The following is a 24,169-nucleotide window of genomic DNA, read 5'->3' as shown; positions in this document are numbered from 1 at the left end:
TTGCCCAATGCCTCCAACCTCTTTGCTAAAGCGTAGAAAAGCGACCTTTTCTCTAGTTCCCAGTAAGTTCCTCATCTCCATCTGAGACCATCTCAGCCTGGACTTCATTGTGCATATCACTATCAGTATTTTGGTCACAACATTTTAACAAGGCTCTAGGAAGTTTCAAACTTTCCCTCATCTTCCTGTCTGCTTCTGTGCCCTTCAAACTGTTCCAACCTCTGCCCATTACCCAGTTCCAAAGTCACTTCCACATTTTCAGGTATCTTTATAGCAGTACCCTGCTCCTGGTTCCAATTTTTTGTATTAGTCCGTTTTCACACTGCTATAAAGAAATACCCAAAACTGGGTAATTTATAAATAAAAGAGGTTTAGTTGGCTCATGGTTCTGTAGGCTGTACAGTAAGTATGGCTGGGAAGCCTTAGGAAACTTACAATCATGGCAGAAGTGGAAGTAGGCATGTCTTACATGGCTGGAGCCTGGGATAGAGAGAGGAGGGGTAGGTACTACACACTTAACTCAATCTCATGAGAACTCACTCAGTGTCATGAGAACAGAAAAGGAGAAATCCACTTCCATGATCCAGTCCCCTCTCACCAGGCTCCTCCTCCAACGTTGGGGATTAGAATTCCACATGAGATTTGGGTTGGGACACAAATCCAAACCATATCACCAACTCTTTACTTTGAGCCTATGAGTGTTATTATGTGTGAGATGGGTGTCTTGAAGACAGCAGATAGATGGGTCTCATTTTTAAAAAAAATCAAATTACCACTCTGTGTCTTTTAAGTGGGGCATTTAGACCATTTATATTCAAGGTTAATATTGATATGTGAGGTGTTGATCCTATCATGACATTGTTAGCTAGTTGCTTTGTAGTTTCTATTGTGTGGTTGCTTTGTAGGATCTATGGGTTATATACTTAAGTGTGTTTTTGTGGTAGTGGGTATCATGTTTTCATTTCCATGTTTAGAACTTCCTTACTTTTAAAAATACATAGTAAAACTGGAATGAACTTAGGGTTGACCTCAGAACTAATTCTTTTCATGTTGCAGTAAACTGCCTTACTAAGATTGTTTTCCTGGGAAGTGATCTTTACCAAAAGGTTTAAAAATGTCTCATGGAAGTCTTTAAAGGAGATTATATGTTTATCTATTTGGGGAAATTAAGATAGTATATCTTTGTGAGTCTTAACTGTATAGCATTCTGTGACATTTACAGTGGTGATGGAATGGTGTGTGTGTATGCTTGTGTGTTCTTGATTTTCTTAAATGAGATGAAATCTTGTAAGAAAGATACTTCCTACTCTCTAAAACTAGGGTCCTGAACTAGACGATTTCTGAGATTTCTTCAAGCCCAAATATCTGATGATGGACATGATTATTTTGTTTTGAGAACAGATTGTGAGGTAGATGGGGGAATTTCAAACATTTCCACCAGCAGATGGCACTCTAGCATTTCTACAACAGGCAACCCTTAGCTATTACCGAAGTAGAACCTAGTCAAAACTGGACGTATAAAAAGAAAAACAGTATGAAATATTTTAGTAATTATTGTGATGCAAAATTATACATGTATCAAGTAATAAGCTTCTATATATACAAATTGATTTTTTTTTCAGATGGAGTCTTGCTCTGTTGCCAGACTGGAGTGCAGTAGTGTGATCTCAGCTCACTGCAACCTCCGCCTCCCAGGTTCAAGTGATTCCCCTGCCTCAGCCTCCATAGTTGGGACTACAGGTACGCTCCACCACACCTGGCTAATTTTTTGTATTTTTAGTAGAGACAGGGTTTCACCATGTTGGCCAGGATGGTCTCAATCTCCTGACCTCAGGTGACCCACTTGCTTTGGCCTCCCAAAGTGCTGGGATTACAGGCGTGAGCCACCACGCACGGCCACAAATTGATTTTAAGTCATAATCCCTTTTTGTGCTCCACAGCACCTTTCACCACATTTTTATTATAGCGCTTATCAAATGGATTTGTTAGCCTGTTCGTTTTTCCAGGTAGATTGTGAGGTTTCCAAGGGCAAGGATATTCTTATTCCTCTTTAGATCTCAAGGTGGCAGGAGGACACAATACCTGGTCCGTTGTCAGACCTCAATAAATATTTCTTGTTTTTTCCCCCCCAAAATTGGTTAAGTATTGCTTTGAATGCAGGAGACTGTTTATGAACATTGGTCCATGAAAAGTCTTTTTGTTTGATTTTCTTTTTCTTTTGACACCTATCTTATAGGCATCAACTCTCATGTGTTTGATGTATGTCCTTTGATGTTTTCATATCCTTGTAAAATATATTGTTTAATGTATGTGTTTAATTTGCACTAACATTATTGTGCTATAGATATCATTCTGGTTTTGTGTGTTTCTCACCTATTATTGTATTTAAAACCTATCTATTTTGTGTACATATCTATGTGTGCACATTTCGTTCATTGCTTCTAACAGTTGTCCTCATTTTACCTATTTCCTTTATGATGGACATCTAGGTGTCTCCAGTTCCTCACTATTACACTCAACGCTTTACTGACCATCTTCATTCAAATCTTTTAATGAGCCTTTTTGCAAATTTTACTGCTGGAGTTTATGCCCAGTGGTGGGATTACTGGCTCTTGGGGAATACACATATTTAATTTAACTAAGTATTGCCAGATCAGTCTCCAGAGTGGCCCAGTTAGTTTATACTTCTATCAGCATGCAAGAAGGTTCCCATTTTTCTGTATTCACAAGTAGTGTTATTCAGTATTTCAAATTTCCTAATCAAATGGTATAAAGTGAAAATATTTATTGAATGAAAGAATGATCAGTTTAAAAATCTGTTAAAGCTAGTAGGATGTATGGTATTTACTTGCATAATTTTCCCCCTTAGGGGATGGTCCCTTTCTATCTGAACTTTCACTTTCTAAATTTGGTGTAGAATAGATTCCAATATTTTTTTTGAGATATCCCTTAGAATCTGACCTATTTCTCCTCATTATCTGAAACCTAGGAATCAAATAGATTAAATAATGTGGGATCCTTTGTCATCTAAATTTGCTCTCTGAAATTAGAAACCAAATAGAATTGTTTAGTGAGGGATCCGGAATATTCTCAAGCCCTACTCCAAATAAATTATTAAAAAGCTCCTCAGATGATTTTAATGTGCAGCCAGGGGTGAGAATCTCTGACCTAGGCTTGCACATTATTTTCATTTCTACTTGAAAGGGGAAAAGACTGTTTTTAGGTATTTGCACACAGGAAATACTATTTTATTGTGTTGTCCAGGCTTCAGAAAATCAAAAGAATAATTGAAAATTTAAGTGTCTGATCAAAATTAAATATACTTCCCAACGGTCATCAGCATGTCAATATCTCTAGATAATGAAAAGGATTAGAAGAATTAGAAAATTTGGTGACAGTTAAGGCTGATAAGGTTTAACATAACGAGCGTCGAATTAAGGAAGGTCTTGGATCTGCTTATGTGGGAACAAAACTACTCCAAAGAATTAGGGGTCTAGATGTTAATTCAAGCAGAAGTAAAATATTCAGTTGAGTAAGTATGTACTAGTAAAGTCTATCAGCTGATTTTGATTGTTGAGTAGTGGAATGAACCAGTGGTAAGCCTTCTGTTATAAACATTTGCTTAACTCTCCTTAAAATGAACTAAACATATTAGCGTATTTAAAAAGGTCAAAGTCTCATGCCTATAATCACAGCATTTGGGAGGCTAAGGTGGTAGGATTGCTCTAGCCCAAGAGTTTGAGACCAGCCTGGGCAACATGGTGACAGCCTGCTTCTACAAAAAACAAAAAAAAGTATCCAGGCATAGTCACACCTGTGATCTCAGCTACACAGAGCTGCTGAAGTGAGAGGATTGCTTGAGTCCAGGAGGTAGAGGCTGCAGTGAGCTATGATCACACCACTGCGCTCCAGCCTGGGTGACAGAGTGAGACCGTGTCTCAAATAATAATAATAATAATAGTAATAATAATAAAAGAAATAAAAATAGAAAGGTCAAAGTATGCCATTAGCCTAGAGGACAAAAGAAAATACAGTCATAGCTAGTCACTTTTTTGGAGTTGACAAACACAATTGTATTACAGGCAAATGTTTTATTACAGGTCCATTAATCTCAATGTTGAGATTAATATTTTATTTTATTTTATTTTTGAGACAGAGTCTCACTCTGTTTCCCAAGCTGGAGTGCAGTGGGGCAATCTCTACTCACTGCAACCTCCGCCTCCCAGGTTCAAGCAATTCTCCTGGCTCAACCTCCTGAGTAGTTGGGATTACAGGTGCTCGCCACCACGCCCAGCTAATTTTTGTATTTTTAGTAGAGATGGGGTTTCGCCTTGTTGGCCAGGCTGATCTCGAACTCCCAGCCTCAGGTGATCTGCCTGCCTCAGCCTCCCAAAATGCTGGGATTACAAGGAGATTAATATTTTAATGTATTGAGATAAACATACATGATTTATAGACATTACTTTCTTAGAAATTATCTTTAAGATTAATATGTAATAACTGTCTAAGAAAACAGTACATATAAAAACAACTTATACATATATATATAGTTAATGAAGCTACAGAACATGTGAAAGGCAATCTGATTTTTTACCCCTAGGATGTTAAAAGTTCTCGCTATTTTCAATAAGAAACACACTCGAAGTGTAGTCAGTAGAGCTGGCATTAGTTTCAAGTTCTTCAAGAAACAGCTTGAAAATTTTAATGCTCTAATTTTTTTTTTTTTTTTTTTGAGACAGAGTCTTGCTCTGTCGCCCAGGCTGGAGTGCAGTGGCACAATCACAGCTCACTGCAACCTCCGCCTCCCAGGTTCAAGCAATTCTCCTGCCTCAGCCTCCAGAGTAACTGGGACTACAGGCATGTGCCACCTTGCCCAGCTAATTAGTAGAAATGGGGTTTCGTTATGTTAGCCAGGATGGTCTCAATCCCCTGACCTCGTGATCCGCCCACCTCGGCCTCCCAAAGTGCTGGGCTTATAGGCGTGAGCCACTGTGCCCGGATGTAACTCTAATTTTCTACCCAGATTATGAAGGTAAAGTCTGTGCTTTTTTATGCTATGAGCATAAAATTAAATAGTATATGTGTTAATTATATTTCAAAACCTTAGGTTGTGGGTGTATAATTTCCTTGTAACCCATCTATACAAATTACACTCATTGCCACAGTGAAACCCAACCAGGAGAAGGAAAATGACTTTTAGTGAGTAGCAACTATGTGCCAGGTACTAAAGATATGACCTTATTTAATTCTCACAACACATTTGGAGGGAAGTAATCTTATGCCTGTTTTATAGATGGGGAAATTGGGACTCAGCAAGGATAAATAACTTATTCAACAAAGATCACATTAGCAGATATTAAATGGAGAATTAGATTTTAATCAGTCTATCAGACTCTGAAGTCCATGCTTTTTTCAGTATCACATGATGCTTTTCAGAACTTACCTGAACGTATAAATGGCAAAATTGGCAGGGATGGTGAAAGATAGCTTCTTCAATGGGTGTGACAAAGACATGAGTAATTTTAATCTGTTTTTCTGTTAGTTTTCTATCGCTAGCAGTCCCTCAAATAACTGCCATCCCTACCTCCAAACATGCTAAGGGGTTTCAAACTGAACTTATTAGAGTCAATCACATTTATTATGGTTATGATCTTCCCCAAATAAATGTACTGCTGGATGGCAGTAGTAAGGACAAAGACCAGAGTTTTCTTAATATGATGAGGTGGAGCAATCACAGTTATAAATTATGAAGCCATTGAACACATGAAAGGCAATCTGATTTTTTTCCCCAGAGATATTACACATAAAACTTCTCAGGTATTTTCAATAACAAACATCCCCAAAGTGTAGTCAGTAGAGCTGGCAATTATTTTCTCCTTCAACATTCCATATGGAGAAAGTGTCATCTCTTGCTCCTCCTGGCAGGACAGAGACAGTCCTTGATGGTAAAATAACATACTTTGTAACCAGTGTTCTCTTGTACTGTCCTTTGCCTATTCCTGTTTCCCCTTTCCTAGTGGAAAATCAAAGACATATAAAACCTACTCTAATTTCTTCCTTAAGAGATGCTAATCACAGGCAGAAGAGCCTACATGGTTAAAATATGTGGTGTAGACTTGTTTGACCACATTTATTAACACCATATTATATTAGATAGAGTTGACCTTTTGTTTCAGGTTTACCACTAAGTCATTCATGTATAACTTAATTCTTACCATAGTCATCAGTTAAGGGGATGTATTTGTGGCACGTGTGGGAGACAGGAAATAAGAATGAATAAGAAAGTGATAGCACAATTGTATAATTTTTTTTTTTTGAGATAAGGTCTCGCTCTGTTACCCAGTCTAGAGTGCAGTGGCTTGATCTCATGCCTCGCTGTAGCCTTGAACTCCTGGGCTCTAGTAATCTTCCCACCTCAGTCTCCTGAGCAGGTTGGACTACAGGCATGTGCTACCATACCTGGATATTTTTTTAAAACATTTTGTAGAGACAGAGTCTCACTATGTTGCTCAGGTTAGTCTCAAACTCCTGGGCTCCAGCAATCCTCCCATCTTAGCCTCTCAAAGTGCTGGGATTAGCATGAACCACTGTGCCTGATTGATTGTATATTTTAGAATTTATAAAGTACTTCCCCGTACATAACCTTATTGATTATTACTTTACTCTTGGATATTATATCAGTTTTACAGATAAGGCAGTTGAGGCTTAGAACCATTAAAAATTTTATCCAAGTTTACAAAACAAGATCTGGTAAAGTCAGAACTTAAACCTAGGGCCTCCAACTCCTACTCTAAGGTTTTTTTTTTTGTTGTTGTTTTTGTTTTCCCACTATACATTGACAGGTTCTAGAGGGTTATACAATACTTTAGTCACTTGTGGTGACTAAGAATACAAACCTAGGGTTTAGAGTCAGATGGCCCTGGGTTTAATTCTGTGTTGGTGCTTATTAACTGTGTACCATGAGAAAGTTAATATCCGAGTCTCAATTTTTTCATATGTAAACTAGGTATAAGAAGTTTATAAAAAACTCTTCTTAGGGTTTTTTTGAGAGTACCATGCTTGAACCATCAGGTCTCAATAAATATTAGTCATCATAGTTGGGTATACAGGCAGTAAGTGAGGACACAGTGGACTGGCTGTTATGTCTTCATGCTTCCCAGTCCTAGTTACAACATTTTAAAAAATTAGTGTAAAACATTTTAAAAATTTTCTATTAGACAGCTAGGCATAATTATTGCAGAAGGGGAAAGTGGGAATAGTGAAAACTAAGCTTTGAATGTTTAGTAGAAGGAAAGGGCGGGCAGCATATAGAGTTAATGAGTTTGTGACAGGCTGAAAGTGAGAAAAAGGCATAGGAAAAGTCAAAAGAAATAATTGTAGGCTGGGCGCGGTGGCTCACACCTGTAATCCCAGCACTTTGGGAGGCTGAGGTGGGCGTATCACGAGGTCAGGAGATCGAGACCATCCTGGCTAACACAGTGAAACCCTGTCTCCACTAAAAAATACACAAAAAATTGCCAGGCATGGTAGCAAGCACCTGTAGTCCCAGCTACTTGGGAGGCTAAGGCAGGAGAATGGTGTGAACCTGGGAGGTGGAGCTTGCGGTGAGCCGAGATTGCGCCACTGCACTCCAGCCTGGGCGACAGAGCAAGACTCTGTCTCAAGAAAAAAAAAAAAAGTAATCATTGTAGTCAAGATGACCATTAGCTGTACATCTTGCAATACTATATGCTACAAAGTAGAATTTGGACATAAACACAGAATAATATCTCAGTAGTCCCGTTCACCAGTCCTAGTACCCATGTTGGTCACTGGTATATATTTCCACTTGTCTGAGATGAAATGATACTAATACAGGGATTTTCTTTTCTTTTCTCTTTTCTTTTTTTGAGATGGAGTTTTGCTCTTGTCGCCCAGACTGGAGTGCAATGGCATATTTCAGCTCACTGTAACCTCCACCTCCTCAGTTCAAGTGATTTTCCTGTCTCAGACTCCCGAGTAGCTGGCATTACAGGCACCTACCACCATGTCCAGCTAAGTTTTGTATTTTTAGTAGAGACTGGGTTTCACCGTGTTGGCCAGGCTGGTCTTGAACTCCTGACCTCAGGTGATCCACCCATCTCGACCTCTGAAAGTGCTGGAATTACAGGCGTGAGCCACTGCACCTGGTCAGGATTTTTCATAAAGCTAAATTTACTCAGTTTAAACATCTGCTCTTTATTTTGACATGTCATTTTAGCTTTTGTTCATATGTTAAAATTTTCTTTTCTTTTGGAAAGTAATAGAGATAAGTAGTTGACAGTTTTTATTAAGGTCCTTACTAGACAAAATAAAAAGTTGACAAACAGGCTGGGCGTGGTGGCTCACGCCTGTAATCTCAACACTTTGGGAGGCTGAGGTGGGTGGATTGCCTGAGCTCAAGAGTTTGAGACCAGCCTAGGCAACATGGTAAAGCCTGGTCTCTACTAAACTACAAAAAATTAGCTGGGCGTGGTGGTGTGTACCTGTAGTCCCAGCTGCGTGGGAGGCTGAGGCAGGAGAATTGCTTGAACCCGGGAGGCAGAGGTTGCAGTCAGCTGAGATTGCACCACTACACTCCAGCCTGGGGGATAGAGCAAGACTCTGTCTCAAAAAACAAAACAAAACAAAACAAAACAAAACAAAATCTTGACAAACATATGTCCACTCCTCCCCACTAACTAATATTTATTTTGAAATATCAAAGTCTAGAAATCACTGAATAAGTTAATCTTCATGTTTTCTTATAGTTCTGGGAACCTGGGCTCTTAGATATCAAAGCAATTTATCTATGAAGACCATTCAGTAGACACTAAGCAGAGTGTTTCCAAGGAGACATCAATGCATCTAGTTCCTGACAGTTCATATTTTATTTTTTTAATTTTAATTTTAATTTTTATTTTTTTGAGATGGAGTCTTGCTCTTGTCACCCAGGCTGGAGTGCAATGGCTCCACCTTGTTCACTGTAACCTCCTCCTCCCAGGTTCAAGCAATTCTTCTGTCTCAGCCTCCTGAGTAGCTGCCATTACAGGTGCCCACCACCATGCCCAGATAATTTTTGTATTTTTTAGTAGAGATGGGGTTTCACCATGTTGGCCAGGCTGGTCTTGAACTCCTTACCTCAGGTGATCCACCTGCCTTGGCTCCCAAAGTGCTGGGATTACAGATGTGAGCCACTGCGCCTGGCCTAACAGTTCATATTTTATGCAGAGGCCCAATACTTGTCTTTTAGGAAATTACAATCTAAGACAAAACAGAGATGCAGATTGCTGTCACCTAGCACACAGAAGAGAGAATAGAAACATCAATCTAATATACTGATGAATAATGAACTACTTACAGCAAATTATTTAGGTCTAGATGAGAGGTAAGACAAAAACCATGATATAGTGTATGTGTGGCAGCTATTTGCAAAGAGTATCTCTGGAGAGCTAAACCCAAACTAAACCAAAGGACCAAACAATCAAATCATCTTAGTGACCAACCAGGGCTAACCCCTTAAATATCAGTGATTTCTTTCCCCTGATGTCCTCTATATAATGACTTAGAATTTCAATGGCTAGACTAGAGAAATGGTTTTCATTGGGAATTAAGAAAACAAGCAGTTTGTTTTGTTGATTTTGATTTTAATACCACATACAGATTCTGATGAAAATATTAAATACTACTTAATTAGGCCAAGAAACCATTACAGAGTAGTTAGGTCAGTAAGCAAAAATGGTGAAAATTCATAATTAAGCGCATTCTCATTATACTCAAGTTCATTCTTGGTCACAAGAATAGATATTTTTGAAAGGAATATTAATTATAGACATCTAGTGGACATATTTATTCAAATTGTCTTCCACTGGTCCCAATTAACATGGCTTCTAAAGGTACATTCACTTGTAAGCCAAGGGTTTTTTAGGCCCTTGGAAAATCTGGCTTATTGTCAAAAATATATAATTTAAAAAATTTTTAATATAGCAAATGAACTAATGACTTTACAAGGGAAGTATTTTTTGAAGGAGATGGCCAGGAAAATGTTAATAACTGGGAAAACAAATTATTGAACAGAGACCCAAACCATAATTTACTGTGACAAATAAAAGTATTTATTTTTCACATTCTTCTGGAGAGGAGCATATTATTTCAGTGTGTTGAGCATGATTGGATTTACCATTAATTTATTTCACAGAATTTATTGAGTGCCTACTAAGTGCTCTGGTCTGGGAACACAAAGACAAAAGTGTTTGCTCGCCAGGCTGTTGCCATCTCTAAGAGGTGCTCAATACATACTTAAAAATTACAAAAATTTCGACTGAAATTTGTATCACACCACACACCCACACACAGACACACACACACAGTTTAAAGGATCTAAATGTGTTAGAAATGTTCAGGAACTGAAGGAAATTGGCCTTAGGGCTGGAGCCAACATCCAATACTTCACTATGTAACAGCTTGATTTAAAAAATCATCTTTAAATAATATGACTTGCATTTGCTTTCTCCCATATCATTTTATGCAGTCCTATTTCTAAAAGGTCGTCATGGTGCTTCACAGATGAATGCAACATAATCTCGATTTCCTGGATGCTTAGGTTGGTAGAGGCTTTTCAGGGTACTTCAGCTGAAGGTCATCTACTCCAGCTCTTTTCAGATAGTTAATCCTGGTCTGGGTGGAGGTAAGAGGATACAGGTTGCTATTATAGCGTTTGCTGGGCTTTAAGACTAACCCTTGTCCATCCACCCCTGGGGAAAACCCTTGCTCTGCATTTTAGGGTTTTACTTGTTTGATACCAAGGAGAGCCCTGGACGCTTCAGCGTTTGTGCCTGCCCACACTACATAAAGTAGTTCCCTTCATCTGCCAAATAGAAGGTCCATTTTGTTCCAGAAAGAAGCCGAAAGTGGGGCCCAGCAATGTGACTGCAGCAAACTGTGCCTGATCCCTTTCTCGCGCTTCAGGTTAGGACCTAGAATTCAATTTGCAAGCTGTTGTGGGGTGGAAGTTCAATGAGCAGCGGCGGGTCGCGTGCATCATGCGGCTTCCAGCTGTTATTCCCCATCCAGGGCTATGTGACTCTGGTTTTGACTGGGGGCCGAGATGGAAACCCGAAAGTGTCACTATGGTCCCATCTGACACTGTAAAGGCGCACTTCCCTGCAGGAGGGCTAAGTATAGGATTGACCTCCAGGAGGGTCTGGAGAGGGGACTGTACCTGTGCAGCAGAATAGAGTGGCCAAGCAGTGGCACAGTTGGAAGCAGAGCCGCCCTGACTATCCAAGCACAGTCCAGGTAGCTTCGACTTGGCCAAAGCCAGCATATATTGACGCTCCCAAGATCTTTATTCCTCGGTTGCAGGCAAGAGCAGAGCAGAGCCAGGGCGCATGTCCCTTTTGGCCCTCGGATCGGAGAAGCTGCTTGACCAGGTCACTGTGTTTTTCCTTCTTGCCACTCTTTGCCCTATCGAGGTCAGAGGATGCTTCGGTGTGGTTACCCAACGCGTCACAGAGATCAGGGCTCCTGTTCAGGGAATCTACTCCAGGGCTCTATGCTTTGACAGGAATCAACGCCTCAACTTAACCGCCCTTGCTATTGCTGCTTCAACCAGAAAAGGGCCCTGAACGGATGAAGTGCCTGACGCTGTCAGGACAAACAAACGTGCTGTCGGTGGGAACACTACTCCAGCGCGCTCGGGGTTGGCGCTGGGGCTTTCGGGTCGGAGTCGGAGCTTGACCAGCCCTCCAGAGCCTCGCAGGGAGGGAAGTAAAAAACGAGACGCCTTGCTCTGTACCCGAGACGGTACGATGGCATGGTTTGGATTCCTCCCTCTGCTTTCTGACCCTAGAGGGTTAAATTAGGAGGGTACAACGCCACCCTTTTCTCCTCCTTCCCGCCTGCCCCCCTCCCCTTACCTTTAAAAAGTTAAAAAATGTCTGCAGTAGAAATCTCTTAAAGGGGCGGTGCCGGTGTACGAGTTCTCTTGGCAAGAGTCACTGGGAAGGCTGGCTAGGGGCGTGAGTTCGCTCCACCAGCACCAAAACACTGAAAAAAAAAAATAAAATAAAATAAAATAAAAAAAAAACGAGCGAGCGAGAGAAAGAGAGAGAGAGGGAGAGAGCGAGAGAGAGAGAGTGTGTGGGGGGGGGTGGGAGGAAGGGAAAAAAAGGGGGGAAAAGGCGGACAGACACACACTTTAGATAAGGACAATTAGTCACTAGCGAGACCAAGTAGGAAGAGAGGTTTAAATCAGAGGGATTGAATGAGGGTGCTCTGTGCCTTCCCTGAAGCCATGCCCTCCAGCAACTCCCGCCCCCCCGCGTGCCTAGCCCCGGGGGCTCTCTGCTTGGCTCTGTTGCTCCATCTCTCCCTTTCCTCCCAAGCTGGAGACAGGAGACCCTTGCCTGTAGACAGAGCTGCAGGTTTGAAGGAAAAGACCCTGATTCTACTTGATGTGAGCACCAAGAACCCAGTCAGGACAGTCAATGAGAACTTCCTCTCTCTGCAGCTGGATCCGTCCATCATTCATGATGGCTGGCTCGATTTCCTAAGGTAAGGCAGGGGCTTCGATGGATCATTTAAAAATTTTTAGTAACATCCCCTCAACCCCTTCCTATCCCCCATTCCAAAGGGGAAAGAAGAAAGTAAGCCAAGCAGATCTCTCAAAGAGAAGAAAGGAGGTTTTCTTCCTCCTGGATTGTGTGCTATGAGGCTGTAACTAGTGATTGGGAAAAGCAATGTTTTCTATTAAGATGCACATGTTTGCAATGCAGAAGGCATTTCAGAAACTTATCAGTTATGACTGAAAAAATGTTGTGCTTACATATATCCACAATTAGCCTCCCCGTCTCCTTCTGAAAAAGAAACAAGAAGTTCAGAGCAGTTACAAAAGCGAAGAAAAGATCTCAAACAACAAAGAGCTGAAAAGAATGGGTATGTGTGTGGGTGTGTGTGTGTATGTGCGACAGAGAGGAGTGTGTGTGTGTCTGTGAATGTTCAAGCGGGATTGCACGAAAGTGGAATTTTCCACGGAAAGATCGTTTCGTCAGTTCTCTCCCACTCTCAGACAGAAAACGAATTTAAGCAGAGGCTTGAGTGGTGGGCAAGTTGGATCGGAGTTAAATTTTTTTATTTTATATCCTCCGCTGTCATCTCCAGACTTCAGGACTTTGTAAGGCGCTTTTTATAGACGGAATGCCCCCCTCCCCCCCAGTTCCTCCTTAAATCTCCTGCGGTAACTGCACAGTTTAGCTTTTCTTTAAAGAAAAGAAAAAAAAAATCCTCGCTGGGGTCACAGCGTTATAAGGGAAGCGGTAAGAGACCCAGAAATACTCCAGGGAGGCTTCGGAGATCTGAACCCCGCACCAGCGGATTAACAAACCCGGAGGTTTGTGATTCCCTTTGCTCTAGGGCTTGTAATCTAATTGGGCTCACACTCTCCCCGGGTTGTTGCAGTTTGGCAGTTAGGCAACTACGATCCCTTCCCATCAGGGACAGAGTTGCAGTGTAAAATAAGAAATAAATCCTCTGCAATGTCGAATCCAAGTGTTGAGTTTTTAAAAATTCCCTCCAAGTTGGAGCCTCAGCTCTGGGTTCCCCTCGAAGAGCCTTCAGCGCTCTCAGTCCCACTCTGCCCCGAGGCCACGTCCGTTGTGCATCCTTCGTATTTTTCACTCCTTGCGAAATTCGAGTTTTGCTTCTTGAGGTGCGCCTGCCTCTCAGCTCTTGGGGTTGTCCCCCTGGCCCGGGTCAGGTCTGCGGATGCCGCAGGTAGCGGGAGGCGCCACGTGGAGCGCTCCTTCCACATGGAGGAAGGGTAGCCGGAGAACTGAGAGGCTGTAGCTTCCTTGCGGAGGCCGTTTCGGTTCCTACTGGTGCGGTTGCTGCCAGGGCGGAACAGCCAGCTCCGCGCGGCCCAGCTTCCTCTTCGAAAGCTCCTTCGTGCAGCAGAGTGCGTCTCTGAGCTCGTCCGAATGTAGGGTGCAACGGAGTTTTCCGCAATGTCGCACTTGCATTGAACTCCTTCAGCTGCGCAGACCCCCTTTCTCCTCCAGCTTTCTTTCTTTCTTTTTAAACATCAGCCTGTTCGCCTAATGCTTTCCTGCCTCAGAAAATAGTCTGGAAGGCAGCTTTTCGGGGAAGAAGTCCTGGCGGAGCGCATTCGCATTGGCTGTGCAGGCTTCTGGATGAAAGGTTGTTGGAACTGCCCTTTCCCCAGGACCGGATTCGCGCGGACGTCTCCTTTGCCACAGTAGGCCCACGCGACACCCTGACTGTGCCTGTCCTGGAGCGCGGTCCCAGAGACTTCAGCCAAAGGACCCTTCTGGTTACAAGACCCTGGGGTAGCCACGTCTCTTCTCAAAAAACTCCAAAAGCAGAGTCTGTTTTTTCTTTCTCGTATCCACCTACTTTATGATGCTCTTTAACGTCACCATTTGGATTTGGGTTTTCAGGATCTGAAACAGTAAAGCGTTAAAAAATAATTTACAGACCCGGAACTCAGCAGCTGATCCCCTCAGCATTATCAGTATCTGCATTGCTCCTTCCCTCCTCCTTCCCAAAGCAGCAGCCTTTGGCTTTTAAAAACCTATTGATGGAAATCCTGACCTTAAATAGATGTAAATGCTATTGTTTTAATGCTCATTTAGTATCCCCTAACGCGCAGGTTCCACATTTCGGCAAGCTTCATTTTCCCTAGCGGTTCCAAACGGCCCCAAGTGGGAAAGAAGAAAGATGGAGCCTAACTCGGGGGTGGGGTGGGGAGGAGGATGTTACCTTTCCTGAGATCAGGCGGAATTGTTTCAGGGGCCAAAGAGACGTTGCCTTTACGCCTTTACTCTGTGTGTGTGTGGTGGTGGTGGTGCGGGAGTAGAGAAGTGTTCTTGGAAAGGCAAGGGTTTAACCTGGGGATCTTTCCGTCCGGGGATTTGGGAAACAATGCGGTTTTTACAATATAGTGAAAAAGACAAATCAACTCGGACATTAAAAGAAAGAAAGTAAGAATCCACTTAAGCTCAGGCGCCGGGCCTGGTCTGAGAGAAACAAGGCAGGTTTCACCTCCTGCACGGAGGTTTGTGGGGCCCCTGGGACTGAGGAGGCAATGCCGGCTTTCAGCATACAAGTTTTTGGCAAGGGTCGGAAGCCAGAGGTAGGCGCGCCTAGCGCGTCTCCGCCCGGAGCGCTTTCCTGGCAGTGGCAGAAGCCGGGCAACTGCGCTTTAGCGCCGTGCTCGTAGCACGTACACCCACCCCGTACACTCTATGAACAAACACAATCTGTAGCCTTTAGGAGATCAGGATCTGGGTGTCTGCGGGATGGGGCCGCTGCGGGCGCCTGGAAGCGAGAGGCATAGCCCCCGGAGTCGGGCGGTGAGGGCGGGCTGGGGCGCGGGGCACTAGCTAGAAGCTGCGGGAGCGGCCAGGGGCCAGCGTGGACTACCGGCTGGGGCAGGCACAGAGCCTCTAGCCCTGGCCAGGTCGCCCTCAGGGAGTAGGAAGAGGGCCCTTCTCCGTGCCCCACGCGCTCTCGTCCTGTCCCGGGAACCTTTCCTCTCTTATTCTCTTCCTCTGCAGCTCCAAGCGCTTGGTGACCCTGGCCCGGGGACTTTCGCCCGCCTTTCTGCGCTTCGGGGGCAAAAGGACCGACTTCCTGCAGTTCCAGAACCTGAGGAACCCGGCGAAAAGCCGCGGGGGCCCGGGCCCGGATTACTATCTCAAAAACTATGAGGATGGTGAGAAACTTGATTACCATTCTTTATCAGGGGAGCGGAAGCGAGCACCCGCTGGGTTTGTGTGTCTGTATGTTTGTGTGTGGTGTGTGTGTGTGTGTGTGTGTGTGTGTGTGTATGCGCGCGCGCGCGCGTTGGGGCAGATTTGGAGAGCCTGGTTGCAGCTCTCCTGAAAATGAAAAGTTGGAAGCTTCAGACGAGGAGACACTGCAGTGTGGAACTCCTGACCTCATTGCGCAAAGGGGGTTCTCCAGGTTGTCCTCACCTAGCTGCCGGCCTTTTGCTGGGCGGCTGTCTTGGAGGCTGCGAGCTGGTAGCCCAAACTACTAGCAGGCTGGTCCTGCGGAGTGTAGATGCAGCAGGTTTTTTGAGAAAATTCAGCCAGGTTCATAGATTATTAAAGGTCAGTCATATTTCTTTGCTAAAATTCTAGGCAAAGTGCCTTTCTGTTTTTCTTATTTCTTGCCTTCCTGTGATGAGGGTACAGAAGGGATTTTTGAAGCGCACTCTAAAGTTTTCTGGAATAATCCCTTTTAAATTGGTCCCTTGTTGAGGAAGGTTTGGAAATCTCCACAGTTAGTTCTTCTTCAGATTGCCTAATCTCAGAGTTGCATTTTTTTATGTTTTAAAATGGGATTACAAATGCCAGCTTTCTTTCCTGACCGAATTACGTAAGTGTTGGAAGGGCTTTGAAAACTTGAAATCCTATTTCAGTCAGAGAGGCCAATCTTTTTTGGTTTGAACAGTCTCATTTTACTAGGGAAAAAAAATGAAAATGCTATTGAAAAATTTTTGTTTAGAAGGTTAGGTGTTAACATCTATGAACTTCCTGTTTAAGTGGAGGGATGTGCTTTCAAAGAGGCACGATGGGTATTGGCGTTTCTTGAGCTATTGACACTGTTAAGATTGGATAGAAGAGGCATTAGTGTCCATTCTTGGAGGGCTTTCTCCCCGCTGTTGTTCCTTCTCATAAGTAAACTACAGTTTTATATATAAAAGGCTCAGGGACAGGTTTTCAGAGCCCTCTGAATTTTGTTACATCTTGTCCTTACAAATCAGCTAAAGGAGCAAATGCCCTTGTATTTTCTTGGGCCTTCATTGAAAAGAACTTTTGGAGAGGTATTGGAATGTATTTCAAGGGTGGCTGAGGAACGTTTTTTAAAGTGCCAGAATAAGAGAAAGAGGGCAAGGCTGAGGCTTCTTGAGTTTGGAGCATGACTAGGACTTACTCTTTTATAACATTTGCCAAAGCATGTAGGTGTTTAAGGCTATATCTTTTCAAAGATAAAAGTCATTGCTATAAAAGTGTGGATTGCAAGTAGACTTTTTGCTGTCACTCAGCATAAATGCTGAAAGGTAAAAGATAGTTTTTAACAGCACCTCTGATGGTAATTTGACCCAGAACCTTATAGCTCCCAGGGTCACTGTCAGCTCTGTGATCAGACATAAGAAGGGAGAATATTAATGGTTTTCCCTATGAGATAGCTCTTCTTCCAATCCATTTGAACTATTTCCTCTTTAGTTTGTGGGAAAACTTGTAAGAGCCCCGAGAATTGCTGGGGTGGGGCGGGGTGCGGAGAAAGGACAATTATAAGTTTAGAAATTGGTCTGTTTCTCTCAACCTTGTACCTAGGATTATGTTACATTGAGAATAATGAGATCTGTTTAAAATGAAGGCTACAATTTGTTTCCCTTTGTGAAAGGAGAAAGTGGGCATCATGGGGAGAAAAGAAATTGGCAGAAGGCAGTGCCCTGTAAAACTTCATAGAATTAAAAAAATAAAAATAAATGGAAAGATCTAAGAGGTCACCTTCAGTCCTTCTATCATGTCAGGGGCCAGTATAGAATCATTCCATATGGAATCCTTTTCTTGTTTTGTCCAACCTGGCATTAAATATCTCTAGGAATGTAGTTTTTCACCACTCATAGGGGAGAGATTCTTCTGTCCCGTAAGCTTTTGCTGGGAAATTTCTCCTGAATTTTCCCTTTATAAGTATTTACAATTATTCCTGTTTGCATTTTTTAGACATCTGTCTTCAAAATAATTTCTGCCTTTGGTGTGGGTGTTAGCTTCAAAAAAAAAAAAAAAATTTCCTCATAGCTGTTTTTTATCTAGACTACCTGGATCTAATTCTTTTAAAACTTTCTTTAAAGTCAGTCCTTCCAGACACTAATCTGTTTTATTGCTCCTAGCTGAACTCCTTTTGATTTATGTTTTCCTAGTAATAAGATGCTCTGAACTATATCAGTATTTGAGACTTTAGCCGAGTTAAAGAGAATGAGAACGTCCTATTTCTGCCCTTTGAAGCTAACATATCCTTAAATTACCCATACTGTCTTTGTTGTTGCATGTTGCATTGCAGAATTCAAGGCAAAATGTTCTTGGTATAGTCTCAGCAATTTTGAAAACATTATGCTTCCGTTGTCCCTTTTCATCTAGTGATAACTGTTATCATCACGAGCATCTTAAAGTAATTAAGCCTTCTTAGGAAATGGCCCTGTAGTAAGCACTTGGGCGTAAAGGCATCTTATTAAAAGATGTATTTACTTAAACATAGTACAGAATAACAACATATATTTTGAGTAATAAGATATACCTACTGGCACATTATGAAACTGAATGATACAGTGAAGAGAAAATGGAATTTGGACTTAGGAAGCTTGCACTGCAGGCCTGGCCCTATCACTTATGAACGTGTGGCCTGGGGCTTACTGTTTATAGCGTGTGGATGATGATAATTACCTACTGTGCATTGCTTCTCTGAAGGTTCTAAGAGGTAATATTTGTAAGTTACTTTTTTTGACTGCACAACACTATAAGAAAGGTAAGGATTCTTACTTTCATTAATGGCAACATCAGCAAATTTATAATATATATTTAATGTTTTAAAGTGGGATTAAGGAGTGAGTAAGATTTCATGAGACTGAAGTTTTTGCAGAAGGCACAAGGTAGATTTATGGAATTACTTGAGAGGATTGAGAGAATGTAGGGAGAATTATCTTTAAGGAACAGAGTTGAGAACCAAAGGTGGCTTTTGTTATGTACTAATGTTAAAATGAATGGATAGTTGTAGTGTTGAGCAAAAAGCCTCCACTCTTCTGGTTAATCCGTTTATATTGCTACCCTGATATGATTTCTTTTTTTTCTTTTTTCTTTTTTTTGAGATGGAGTCTCCTCTGTTGCCCAGGCTGGAGGGCAGTGGCACGATCTTGGTTTACTGCAATCTCTGCCTCCCGGGTTCAAGTGATTTTCGTGCCTCAGCCTCTTGAGTAGCTGGGATTACAGGTGTGTGCCACCATGCCCGGCTAATTTTTGTATTTTTAGTAGAGATGGGGTTTTACCATGTTGGCCAGGCTGGTCTTGAACTCCTGACCTCAAGTGATCTGCCCAATTCAGCCTCCCAAAGTGCTGAGATTATAGACATGAGCCACTGTGCCCAGCCCCTGATGTGATTTTGTTGTTCCCCTTGTTTTCCCATGAATTAATAATGCAATTAACAACTTATGTGTCTTCTGTTTTCCAAATACTTTCTGAGCACATTAATGCAACTGTATTTTCTCTAACTTTGTAAAACCACTGTTTATGTATCACTTTGGGAGCTTCACTGGTTACTCCTTTAATGCAGTTAACTATTCTACTCTGTGCTTAGGCACCTTGAATTACATACACACATAGTGATGATGGAAGAAGTAAAAATAGAGTTGTTCTTTATACCCTAGGAATCTTACCGTTGCCTAACTTCCTTTTTGTTCTATGTTTATGCTTTACTTGCTCTCAACAAAGAAATCTTGGGTTATTCTTCTGTTCTTAAGTTTACTTGTGGTTTTTTTGTATGCATGTTTTTTAAGACCATAGCTGTATCTTTAATGAAGATGTACACCATTTTTTAATGTACCTCAAAAGCCAGCTTAATATTTCTAAAATGTCATATTCATCACGTTACTCTTTTGCTAAAAACTATGGTTATTTTTGGATTGCTTACATAATATGTTCAAACTCCTCAACTTGACATTCACAACCTTTCACATTTCAGTCTCAGCTTACTTTTGCTACCCTGTGTTTCCATATACCTTTTATTACAGCCGAACTTACTTGATTGTTCACTGTCTCCTTCAAGCACCTTTATTATCTCAACCCCATGCCTTTGTTCAGTTAGCATATGAATATGCCTTGAATATCTTTCTCTTGGCTCAAGTCAGAGCTTACTCCATCCCACCTAGTTTTTGAAGGCCCATTGCAAATGTTCCTTATTTGCACAAAAATGTTCTTGAACAGGTCATTCCACAGTGATCTATTCTTTCTCTAGACTGCTGTAGCTTTTACTCTTTATGCTTTTCTTTTGGCTCCTTCTGCCTTGTTTTGCCATTTAACTTCATATATATATATACACATATATATATACATTCAATTTTATATATATATACATTCAACTTTATATATACACATATACATATTTTACCTTTCCATCTAGAATGCAAATTCTTTATAGGAAGAGACTATATCTAATTATTGTATATCTACAATGTCTAGCCTTTATGATACATGGTAGATCTTCAGCAAATTTTCTTGGGTGTATAGTAGGTTAAAAGCACTGTGAAAGGCCCTGGGAAAATGGAGGTGACCAGTGGAGAAATGAGTGAAGGTATACATGAAGATTCTATTCATTTTACACTTTCAACATATATTCCCATGCAGTCCATTCTTGATGCTTATTTTTTAATGACATTCTTCATGATTTTAACCATGTGCTCTTTATCTTTGGTTGTCTAAGTTGTCTTGATTTTATGCTATGTGTTAAATTAACTTTATCACCCAGTTTAAAGCCTTGTACTAGAACTACATTTAAAAAAAAAATTGTGTCTGTTTCTACCTTGCCTTTACTTTTGCTTTTCTTTGTTAGTCTAATGTAATTTCTATCCCTGATTTTTCAATTCCTGGTGTAACTGTGCCTTTTCACAACTTTCAAATATCTTTTATCTTTATCTCCTGAAGATTTTTCTCTTCAGAGAGCTTCTAAATTCTAAATGATGAATGTGTGTATACTTTGTAAGCTCTAAGACACTGTATAACTATTATTATTCTCTTTTCTCTAGGAAGCTTTTCCACAGATGAAGTAGTTAATTCTTTTTCTTTCTAATCCCCTTCTATCAATCAAGACTTATGGTATAAGAACAGCACAACTGCCAAAATATATATTTGCCTTTAACTTATCCACCTTCTATTATCTCATTTTATTTCACATAATGTTTTAAAATTCTGTTACATTTAATAAGTATGTACTGATTATCTACTCTCTGTTTAGTTTCATGCCAAAGAATGGCAGAATATAAAATAAATAAAGGATGCTATCCCAAATCACCATTAGAACACAACAGTAATAATTGCTTTAAGCAGGATACATTAATCAAGTGTTGAACTTAGTGGGTGGAACTTTAAAAGAGGATATTTGCATAGCCTTAAAGCATCTCCCTCATAACATTTATTAACTAATTATTGTGGTGGTTTTAATATATGTCCACAAATTCTCCACCTCTGGGAGGTGGAGCTTAATTCTTCTTCCCTTGAGTGTGAGTTGGATTTAAAGAAGAGAGTCTCCAAAGGCGAAAATAGTAACTTTTCACTGGAGAAACTGACAGACATCATTTTATCAGTGACTAAGGTTAACATCAGCAGATAAGTCATATTGATATCATGTATTATTCTCTGATATGATATAATGAGAAGGGCACTTCACCATGTGCCCTGTAACTCTCAGTAAATGTGAGAAAACATTAGTCAAACCCAAACTGGAGGATACTCTACAAGATACCTGACTTGTATTCTTCAAAAGATACTGTGTCCTGCTGTCAGTGAACCAGTAGTGTAGTTGGTGAGACAACATTAACACTGATAAAACTGAAGAAAAACAGAAAGACAATTTAGAATGAAGTGCTAAGTGGAATATAATAGTTTGCCAGGCTATAACAAGAAAAGTAGAGTTGAATGCTGGTGAGACTTAGGTGGAGTTAGATAGGTAGGTAGACCTTAGAGAGACAGAGACAAGAAGAGAGGATATGCAACTCAAGGGAAAGAGCATGAGGCAAATCCTCATATATATTTGGGCAGGAAGGAGACCACCCTGAAAGTATGTCAGAAATTATCTTAGTTCATGTGGTAGAACCATGTCAAAATCTCTTTTATAGAAGCCTATTTACACATTTTTGTTAAATAGAAATGTTTATAATTAAAGAAAAATATTTGAAAATAAAGTACATTAGAAATTATCCCAAGCAAAGTTCATATTGCTAGAATTATGTCTAAATTGGGTTTTAATATATTCTAATCTATTTTTCTTAACCTCAAAACATATAATTGAAGAAGAAGAAAAAGAAAGTACATGTGTGAGACAAAAGGTTGGTTGGGTAAATCCAGATCAGATTATGGAATCTTGAAATTTAGGCATAGTAAAATGGAATTGGCCCTAGAGGAAAAAAGAGGCTGTTATAACTTGTTTTACTTCACTAGAGAAGAGAAGGACACATTTTTATAGGGGCCTTCCATGACACTTGCTCTGTCCCATCTTCCCTTTCCAAATCACTTGACACATTCATTCCCTCCCTCTAAGTAAACTGTGTTATAATAACTGCATTTGTCAAGGTTTGAGTTACAAAGCATGCTTAAAAATACAATTATTAATTAGATTAATAAAATTGAATTATTAATTAGATTCTTACATTGCAAGTTTCATAAAGTAAAAGGTCTTAAAATTTGCTTATTATTTTATGTTATTCTTCCTTCTTTTGTAGAGTAAAAACAGGCTAGTATTTTATAATATTCATTGAGTAGGCATCCAGTTTCAGGCCCCTGTTTGACACTGAAGCTGGGAAGATTAATGGGGCCCAGGTGTAATTGTCAAATTACTTACTACTGACTTCTTGTCACTTCAGCAACAGCAGCCAAAAGCAGTTTTGAGAGAATTTTAGGCCCAAGAAAAGCCTTCATTCTAACTTCATCCTTGGCATTTCACAATTTGTCTGCCAATAACTTTAGAAGGATTTGATATAATTTAATATTGTATTAAAAATGTCAATAATCACCTGAAGTTTTTTGTATGTTTATGAAGTTTTATTTATGTTTATTTTATTCTGCCTTTTGAAATCAAAATGGATGCATTTCTCTAACACCTTTGAAATTTTGTACCCAGGCCCTGAGTGTGAGCTGCAGTTCACTATATCCCAGTAAATTTGAATTTGTATCTTAGAAAGATTTAGTCACCATGTCTAGTCACAATGTAGTCATTGTGGCAACGTGCATACTGCTAGAAGTGGTATAGACCAAGAAATACTGGTCCATTACTTGTGGAGGTGGCTTAATTAATTTCAGTGAATCAGAAAAACCAGTAAATAAACCTTTTAATGCTGACCACGTTTGTATAATTTACCACCTGGGCATTGGGGAAAAAGGAAATTCATCAATTTTTTTTTGTACAATGCAACTGTACTACTCTTGCCAATACCAAATTATTATTTCTTCTGCCAAATTCATTTACATTATCTCATTATCTCTCCTGTTCTCCCAGTCCCTACTGATGGGATGGGGACCTCATGGAAGAAAAACAGTTTCTTTCAAAAAGTTTTCTGGTTTTGCTTAGCCTGCTGGTCACGTGATCTGGACTTCTGTGGTCAGGAGCCGTGTCTGAGAATCCTTCTTCAAAAGGGATTAGATGTTAAGAATCTTAATGTGTGTACTTCTTAGTTCCTTAATCATGCTTTCAGCTATCTTAGTCTATAAGACGGTAGATTGAAACTCTGAGCTGTGTGTGTGTGTGTGTGTGTGTGTGTGTGTGTATGTGTGTCAGAGAGAAAGAGAGTGAGAATGAATATGAGATTGAGAGAATTTGGTGTTTCATTCCCTGAACTGGTCCATCAATGGTAATTTAGGCAAAATGAATACATATTTCTTGACTAGTGGTTAGTGCTGTTCAGGGTTTACATACCTTGTACAAGTTTGTTGAGTTCTTTTATCCATTGACTTTCATGATCTGATTGAGTTCAGTTCCATTCAGTTTTCTTCACTCTGATATCATAAAAAACAGGGTAATTTTGCTCAATTCAATAAGTGTTTTTTGATTATCAGTTATATACAAGCCAGACTTAGTGCTAGATATTGGGGCAATCAAGAGGAATAAACTATACTTTCAAGAGTGCTGTGATCTTATATATTAAATATAAATTTCATAGTGCTCTCCAGTGTCCTCTCTTTAGTTAGTCATACCAATCTTTGTTTAGTTCTTCTACCTCTCCACTTACATATACTATAATTTCCATGTTGAACACACATCTCCCTCTCCCCTGAAATTGAAAATTTTACCTGTTCTTGAAAGCTCTGCTTAAATTCCATCTTTCACTAAACCTTCTGCTAAGTCAGTACCCATTAATCTTTCTGTCTTTCTCTGAATTTTT

General features: G+C 40.5%; 1 protein-coding gene across 4 annotated transcripts in view; it reads left to right on the top strand.

Annotated features, from left to right (window-relative positions):
- Nucleotides 1-12,165: 12,165 nt before the first annotated feature.
- Nucleotides 12,166-24,169, top strand: part of HPSE2 (heparanase 2 (inactive)) — a 775,791-nt gene continuing 763,787 nt past the window's right edge. For all 4 annotated transcript variants that reach the window (XM_017880548.1, XM_017880540.1, XM_017880532.1 and 1 more), the window contains exons 1-2: nucleotides 12,166-12,552; nucleotides 15,573-15,730. In XM_017880548.1, coding sequence (XP_017736037.1) covers nucleotides 12,263-12,552; nucleotides 15,573-15,730 — 448 coding nt within the window. In that variant the 5' untranslated portion in view covers nucleotides 12,166-12,262. The remainder of the gene's footprint in view (nucleotides 12,553-15,572; nucleotides 15,731-24,169) is intronic.

The sequence above is a fragment of the Rhinopithecus bieti genome, unplaced genomic scaffold, assembly GCF_001698545.2.
Source record: "Rhinopithecus bieti isolate Rb0 unplaced genomic scaffold, ASM169854v2 scaffold_425, whole genome shotgun sequence".
Classification (NCBI taxonomy): domain Eukaryota; kingdom Metazoa; phylum Chordata; class Mammalia; order Primates; family Cercopithecidae; genus Rhinopithecus; species Rhinopithecus bieti.
Note: the sequence above shows the minus strand (reverse complement) of the source record. Positions and strands in the feature narration are given on the sequence as shown.